This window comes from Staurois parvus, unplaced genomic scaffold (assembly GCF_062004578.1).
Source record: "Staurois parvus isolate SC_StPar_1 unplaced genomic scaffold, SC_StPar_1.0 ptg000165l, whole genome shotgun sequence".
Taxonomy (NCBI): domain Eukaryota; kingdom Metazoa; phylum Chordata; class Amphibia; order Anura; family Ranidae; genus Staurois; species Staurois parvus.
Window position 1 is genome coordinate 14,572,898 of NW_028317961.1, and position 8,137 is coordinate 14,581,034.

General features: G+C 47.3%; 1 protein-coding gene across 2 annotated transcripts; it reads left to right on the top strand.

Annotated features, from left to right (window-relative positions):
• Nucleotides 1–3,809: 3,809 nt before the first annotated feature.
• SF3B5 (splicing factor 3b subunit 5) lies at nucleotides 3,810–6,429 on the top strand. Of its 2 annotated transcripts, none has more exons than XM_089676240.1 (2): nucleotides 3,810–3,933; nucleotides 5,679–6,429. In XM_089676240.1, the coding sequence occupies exon 2, from the start codon at nucleotides 5,833–5,835 to the stop codon at nucleotides 6,091–6,093; it is 261 nt and encodes an 86-aa protein (XP_089532366.1). In that variant the 5' UTR covers nucleotides 3,810–3,933; nucleotides 5,679–5,832; the 3' UTR covers nucleotides 6,094–6,429. The 2 variants fall into 2 exon arrangements, with proteins under 2 accessions (XP_089532366.1, XP_089532365.1); XM_089676239.1 differs by lacking the exon at nucleotides 3,810–3,933 and adding an exon at nucleotides 3,934–4,039.
• Nucleotides 6,430–8,137: the final 1,708 nt, after the last annotated feature.

Below are 8,137 nucleotides of genomic sequence, written 5' to 3' on the forward strand. Positions count from 1 at the left end.
TGTGGTGAACTCTGTATTCACTCTGGTGAAGTCTTCCTTCGATTGTTGACTTTGGCACACATACACCTACCTCCAGGAGAGTGTTCTTGATCTGGCCAACTGTTGTGAAGGGTGTTTTCTTCACCAGGGAAAGAATTCTTCGGTCATCCACCACAGTTGTTTTCCGTGGTCTTCCGGGTCTTTTGCTGTTGCTGAGCTCACCGGTGCGTTCCTTCTTTTTAAGAATGTTCCAAACAGTTGTTTTGGCCACGCCTAATGTTTTTGCTATCTCTCTGATGGGTTCGTTTTGTTTTTTCAGCCTAATGATGGCTTGCTTCACTGATAGTGACAGCGCTTTGGATCTCATCTTGAGAGCTGACAGCAACAGATTTCAAATGCAAATAGCACGCTTGAAATGAACTCTGGACCTTTTATCTGCTCATTGTAATTGGGATAATGAGGGAATAACACACACCTGGCCATGGAACAGCTGAGAAGCCAATTGTCCCATTACTTTTGGTCCCTTAACAAGTGGGAGGCACATATGCAAACTGTTGTAATTCCTACACCGTTCACCTGATTTGGATGTAAATACCCTTAAATTAAAGCTGACAGTCTGCAGTTAAAGCCCATCTTGTTCGTTTCATTTCAAATCCATTGTGGTGGTGTTTAGAGCCACAAATGTTAGAATTGTGTCGATGTCCCAATATTTATGGACCTGACTGTAGCGCCAACATTTTGCGCAGCACTTTATAAAATGAAGGTAGACATTACAGTTACAATACAATTTGACACAAGAGCAAACAGAGGGCTCTGCTCGTTAGAGCTTAGAATCTAGGAGGAAGGGTTGAGTGATACAAAGGTAATAGCTGTGGGGGATGAGCTGATGGAGGAAGTAAAAAGTAGTTTACTAGTTAGAAGCAGGATAGGCTTTTTTTTAAAGAAAAGGGTTTTCAGGGATCATCTAAAGGTGGATAGATTGGGGTAGGGAGTTTCATAGGATGAGAGAAGCTCAAGAGAAGTCCTACAGGTGAGCATGGGAGGAGGTGACACGAGAGCTAGAGAGCAGAAGGTCTTGGGAGGGTCGAAGAGAGCGATTTGGTTGATATTTTGAGATCAGGTTGGTGATGTAGCTGGGGGCAGAGTTGTGGATTGCTTTGTAAGTTGTCTTTAGTATTTTGAATTTTATTCGTTGGGCGAGTGGAAGCCAGTGGGGATTGGCAGAGAGAGGTAGCAGACACTGAACGGTTGGTAAGGTGGATAAGCCTGGCAGCATTCATGATGGACTGGAGGGTGGATAGCATATGTAAAGGTAAGCCAATAAGGAGGGAGTTGCAGTAGTCGAGGCGAGAGATAACCAGGGAGTGAATTAGAAGCTTTGTAGTATCATTGATTAAAAAGGGGTGTATTCTGGAGATGTTGTGGATGTTGAGGCGGCATGATTTGAACAGGGATTGGATATGGGCCTTAAAGGATCATTCAGAATCCAGGGTTATCCCTAACACCCTGGCATGCGTGCATGGGTTGATAGTTGTGCTATTGATCTTGACTGAGAAATCAGGGGAAGAGGCATGTGGGGGAGGAAATGTTATGAGCTCAGTTTTGGATAGATTGAGTTTTAGGAAGTGGTGTGCATTTTGAACATGTCTGTCAACATGCCCCAGGGTCACCGGACCTTATTTTGACCCTTTATGCCTCTTTGAATCATCAGGCATCTTCCGCCCCTCTCTCTGATGTGGCTCAGTGGGAGCAAGACTTGACAACTGTGATAGACCCGGCAGATTGGAACGAGGCCTGGTCATCTGTGGCAAAGTTTTCCACCAACACTGCTACCCTCAAAGCCGCCTATAAAGTACTTCTGCAGTGATACTGGGCCCCTGCCCAGATCGCCAATGGTAGTCCTACTTACAGTGATCGATGCTTTAGGGGTTGTGGCCATGGCGGGGATGTTCTAAACACTTGGTGGATGTGCCCACGACTGATAGGCTTCTGGACTTGGGTCTCTGGCCTGCTGTATACTTTATTTCCTTTCATAACCCTTAAGGATGCCAAATTAGCCTTACTACATTGTCCCATCCTGGGCCTGTATGCCCATCAACAGAAGTTGGCATCCTATCTACTTTTGAAAACGATTGCCTAGGCCTGTAGAAAAAAAAAAAAAACCCAGTCTCATTCCAGGGTGTGAAAGACCGCATGACTGCCTTAATGCTTAAGAACAAATGTCTAGCATTTTGAAGGACTCTCATGCTATATTTCTCAAGACCTGGGAATTATCCCCTTGCTTCACCCAGCATTTATGACTGACATTTCTGATGGTCCCGAGTCCCAAAGTGGGAAGGGGAGGGGGGGGGGGATACAGCAAAACTTCCCTTTCAGGCCTCATTCACACTGTTTTTAAAGCAATTGTTCTCTATGTGCCCTGTTCACACCACACTAGTATCATGTGCAGATTTTTTTTCTGCAAAGGAATCTGCAGCCTGTAAAAAAATTATTATAATGTGCATGATGTCTCTGCAAAGTGAAATCTGCATTCTTGAATAGGTTTTTCTACACGTGTGGTTTAAACAAGGCCTTAGGGTGAAGCTTTGCTTTCAGTACAGAGAATCACACTTAAGGTGGGGGCGGGCACGTGATCCTTAGGAGGAGACCGTCCTGCTACAAAAGACAGTAAAATAATTGCACCAAAATTTCGGTGGACAAAATGATTTGGCCGAAAACACCCTTTTTGGCCGTCGACCAAAATGAAAAAAAAAGCACTGATACAGGTGCAGAAAAAACCCCGCCCCTTGCCGCCGCCCGTCTTCCGTCCCTTGCCACCGCTCGGTAATTCTCAGCCGTACCTGAGAAACCATCGATCCAGGTGCTGGGCATAGAGATGAGTAAAGGAAAGATGGCCGCCACTCTCTTTGCCCTTGGAGCGTTTTGGACATTTTTTTTTTTTTCTTTAAAGCACTAGATCAATGCTTTTTTTGATCCAATGCTTTACATTGCAGAGGAGAGATGTGGGGTCTTATTGACTCCATATCTCTCCATAAAGAGGACCTGTCACTAATTATTTCTATCACAAGGGATGCATGCATTTCTTGTGATAAGAATAAAAGTGATTACATTTTTTTTTAAAGGAACAGTGCAAAAAAAACCCAAAAAACCATTAAATTTTTTTTTAAAGGTTAAAGTGTCCTCCCCCCCCATGTGGTGAAAGCATACGTAGGCCATGCCCACATATGTAAATGGTGTTCAAACCACACATGTGAGGTATTGCCACGAACGTTGGAGCAAGAGCAATAATTCTCACACTAGTCCTCCTCTGTAACTTTACACTGCTAACCTGCAGAAATTTTTAAAGCATCACCCATGGAGATTTTTAAGTACCGCAGATTCACGCCATTCTACGAGCATGCACGTGTCCCAAAAGACTACAGGGAGGACACCTTCCACTTCCCTAGGTGATCGGACTGGAAGTGGGAGCGGGTACTTGTCAAATTTGGGTACCCAATCCTCCCCATCCCCCAAAGGTGCCAATCTTTAATGGGGAGTGGGAGGCAGTCCTTAAAGCAGAACTTCCCCTTTTGGGTGGAGCTTAACTTTGTGCATTTTGAATTCTCATTTCAGTGCACCATTAAAAATAACAGACATGCAGCCTTGAGGTGCCCCCTGTAGAATACCGCGCCTATTACCGCTCCGCACTACAGTTACCAGTTGCACTCACCATACATTGCAAGAACTAGTCACTGACACATAACAAGGATGCAAGCCGGAAAATTCCCTCCCCCCCCCCCTTTTTACTCAGAGGGACCTAGCGACAACGGAGTACGCATGCGTGGTCATTTTCACATAACAAAGATGGTCGCCGAAGACCTGGGCTCCGCCCGGTTTACTCAGAGTGACCCGGCGGCAGCAGAGTGCGCAGGCGTGGTCGGCCATTTTGTCGTTTCAGCTCTCTGAAGAACGGAGGTGAGTGCGGGTTGTAGCATTTTACCGTGGGCCACACAGAGGGAAGTATGGGTTTGTGTGTTAAACTTCGCTAATGGCGGAGATCCCGACCGTGTACAGGAGACGGGTGAGCGGGATGTACTGTTGCACTTAACCGGGGGCTGCAATGAGTGAGGTACCTTGTATGGAGGAGCTCTGTGTGGGCTTCCTTACCTCAGTGTGACCTGGAGTCCACACACCTCCTTCCAGGCACGTGGTCGGGGCTGCTACCAGGCTCCGTCACCTCTCCCATTTCCCCGGCTCTTGATTTGTGTTGGTGAATCAATCCATATATATATATACACACACACTCCTTCCAAGTTTCTTGGCACTCTGGTCTGAAACAAGTGATCCCAATAAGAAAATTGGCGATCCTCCTTATAATGACCATTTAGTAAACATCTCCCTATCAATGTGTCTATCCTCCATCATCTCATCACCTGTGGTCCTACACCTAGCCTCCCAAGGGTGGTCTCCTGCCCCACCCCAAGCGTGGCCTGCGTCCCGTTGTCGCCTCAGAGCGGTCTCCAGCCAACCCCTGCGTGCAGTCTCCTGCTTCCCCCCGTGAGCGCGGTCTCTTGCGCACACACACCCCCCCCCGCACCCATGCGTTCTCCTGTCAAACCCACCCCCATGTGCAGCCTGTTTGTGCCCCTCTTCCCTTTCCCATATGGTCTCCCTTCTCGGGTCTCGTGCAAAATGCGGTCTCCTCTCCCCGCACCCGTGTAGTCTCTTGCCCCATCACCCCGGTGCAGTTGCCTCCCCCCAAGCACAGCCCCCTGCCCTCCTTACCCCCCCAACATGGTCACCTGCCTTACCCCCCCCCCCCCCCCATGGTGGTCACCTGTCCTCTTGCCTGCACCTCCCTCAGTGCAGTCGCCTGTCCTGACATCCCCCCCCCCTCACCTGTTCTCCTAATCCTCCAGAGTGGCCTCCTGTCCTCCTACCTCTCCCCTCCTCCAGTGCAGTCCCCTGACCTCCTGTCCCCCCCCCCCCCCAGCGTGGTCGCCTTTCCACCTGCTTGTCCTTTAGCGCAATCGCCTGTCCTAACCCCCTCCCAAAGCGGTTGCCTGTCCTCCTACCTCCCCTCCCAGTGCAGTCTCCTGACCTCCTGTACCCCCCCAGCACAATCGCCTTTCCACCTGCTTGTCCTTCAGCGCGGTTGCCTGTCCTGATCCCCTCCCAAAGTGGTTGCCTGTCCTCCTACCCCCCCACAATCTCCTGACCTTCTGTACCCCTCAGCACAATTGCCTTTCCACCTGCCTGTCCTTCAGCGCGGTCGCCTGTCCTCCTGACCCCCCTCCAGTGCAGTCACATGTCCTCCTGCGCTGCCCCAGGAGGACCGTGAAATCACAGGGTGCTTTTGCAAATGCCCAGCATTCCCCCACATATCAACGAGCAGCCAGTTTTGTCTGTATGTGCTTGTGGCTGCAGGAACAGTTGTAATTTCCACACCCACAATAGTGTGAGCCTAGCCTTCTATACATTGCAACTGCTATTGTTCCATTCACTAGGTCATCTGGTTTCAGAATATTTGTAGAATTTGGGGGTTTTATTATTCTTTCTCAATGAAAAGGGGTCATTTGTGCATGTGTGTGTGGGAAAAAAAAATCAACCATGCCACACATGCTTTCTCATTTTTCAGGGTCATACAGACTGTCTGTTTCTTTATTACATGAGTGTATCAGCCTGACCATAAACTGACATTGTTTTGTCTGTTATCACAGAGCCAGAACTGACATCCGTGGGTAGAGGGGATAAAGTGGAAGCGGTCCTTGCTTGGTGCCTGTGTTTCTGACTTCGTCTCTTCCGCTTTGATTACAGTCTCAAAGGTGTGATTCCTTCTATAGTAATTGTTGTTTGCCGGGTGATTGAGGTGCCATGACGGACAGATACACCATTCACAGCCAGCTAGAGCATCTGCAGTCTAAATACATTGGTACGGGCCATGCGGACACCACCAAGTGGGAATGGCTGGTCAACCAGCACAGGGACTCCTACTGCTCCTACATGGGCCACTTCGACCTGTTGAACTACTTTGCAGTGGCGGAGAATGAAAGCAAAGCCAGAGTGCGCTTCAACCTGATGGAGAAGATGCTGCAGCCGTGCGGGCCGCCCGTGGACAAACCGGATGAGTCCTGAGGCTGGGGGTAGAGGAAAGTGGGGGCTGCACTGGCATTGGGAGCTGTTCCTGGGACACGTCCAGGAGAGGGATAACGGGCCAAACTGTAACTGATCACACCATGTTATGTTTGGAAACTGTTTCCTGTCTTTGACTTTTTTTCTTATTTTAAAAATGAAATGTTCAACCAAACTTTATTGAGGTTTCCTTGTGAATGTGTACAAAGGTTGCTGAAGTTCCTTAGTCTTTGGTATTTTGTTTCCTGTTTAGGCTGCATTCACACCTATGTGTGTTTCCCCCCATGTGTTTTTCCATTAAAATAAAAATGCAAAGCTGTGAATTCAGCTAAAGGTCAATTTTCAGCATCACGTTGGTGTTCTGCAGTGCCGTTCATTTAGTGTGACCATTCCTAGAAATGGTCCATACTGTTGCCTTTAAAAGGATAGATCTACTGTAAAACAGAGTGCACTTATCCTTTTTTCCCCCTGGAGAAAATTGGGTTCACACATGTTCTTGCTGCATTTTCTGAAAGCTTGACAAGAGTACTGTGCTATGGCCAAACCGCAACACACCAGTGTAAACCTGACCTAAAAAATGGAATTCCAGGCTAAACCTTAAGCCCTGGTTTACACTGATGCAGTGTGGAATTTGCATAGTTTTCAGTGTGGAATTTGCATTGTTTTCAGTGAATTCTGCATTGCATCAGAATCGCACCCCATTCATGCTAACCGCTGCGGGTGTATAGGTGAAGTTAACAACACCCTGAAAGCGGTCCGCAAAACGTGGTGTGATGTGCAGAATCGGATTGCATAGGTGTGAATACCCATGTGATCTGATTCTAGTGCGGACCCAAGAAAGGGTCCTGCACATTTGGGTGCGGTGCAAATAGAGCCATACAAAATGTATGGCTCCGATCATACCGCACACAAATCGCATGTGATTTGCACAGGAATGTGGTGCGGTTCCTGTGCGAATCACATGCAATATACCGAGTTGCACGGATGTGAACCCAGGTTTAGTAATCCTAAAAATCCCCAAACACCTATACAGACTCATCTTTGTAAGAAAGATGGTGGTGTGAGGGGGATATAAGAGGAAGGCAGCTGTAGAGGGCGGCTGTGATATGTGTGCTCTGTGAGGTACTAACCATGAGGAGGAGACCAGTGCTTCACATTGCAGACTCAAGGATTCATGTTCCCTGTGCACTCTGCCTCTGATTTCTAGTCAGCCCGGCAGTAAAATGTCTCCAGGATAGTTCCTATTCCAGGGCAGGGTTGTGTTTTCTACAACTATGTGAAGAGGTGACGTGCCTTCTGTAGGCTTCATGCACGACCTATTCTGTTGACACTTTTGTCTCCTACAGGAGTTTAGCGGTAGCAAAAACAAAATAAATGTTAATACATTTTATTGGCAATGATTCAGCCCATTAGAGTGCATTAACAGGGGAATGCACCTAGCGTCACTGTGCACTCAGGCACTTTTCAGCATTTTTTTATGCTCTAAAGTTCCTCCTTGAACTCACAAGTGATGGGTGTTTTTTTTCTGCCTCTAAATTCCTACAGTACACCATTATCTCCATATGACAGACTCTTGGGGAAAAAAACTACCAGTGTCAGGTAAGGTACATGTTAAAGAGAGACGCCCCTCAATTATCATCCCTTTGGAAATTGTCTGACATAATGGTAAATAATACAAGAGAGCACACATAATCTTATAAACTCCAAAGGAATCAAGATTAATGCACCAGGACCTGCATCTCTGAAATTCAAATTCAGCTATTGTGCGGTTGGAAAATAGTTAATTTGAGTTACAGTTGACTTAAAATCTCTGCAATGACTCATAGTATAAATCACTTTGCAAAATCTGTATGTACAGTAGTTGCTAATATATTGTAAGAAATCTGGCTTGTAGGCAGAATATGGCCCCTTTCACACAAAGGGTCTGACCAGGTACACCTGTCGGTTTTTCAGCAAAACCTGATCAGACCCGTGATTCATCCCTATGGACCAGCTGGTGTAAATAGACCTGTGTCTGTTTACACTCGCCTACCTCCAATTTCAGTCC

Bases quoted from the DNA above. Each gene is read 5' to 3' on its own strand.
- SF3B5 (XM_089676240.1), top strand. From the start codon at position 5,833: ATGACGGACAGATACACCATTCACAGCCAGCTAGAGCATCTGCAGTCT.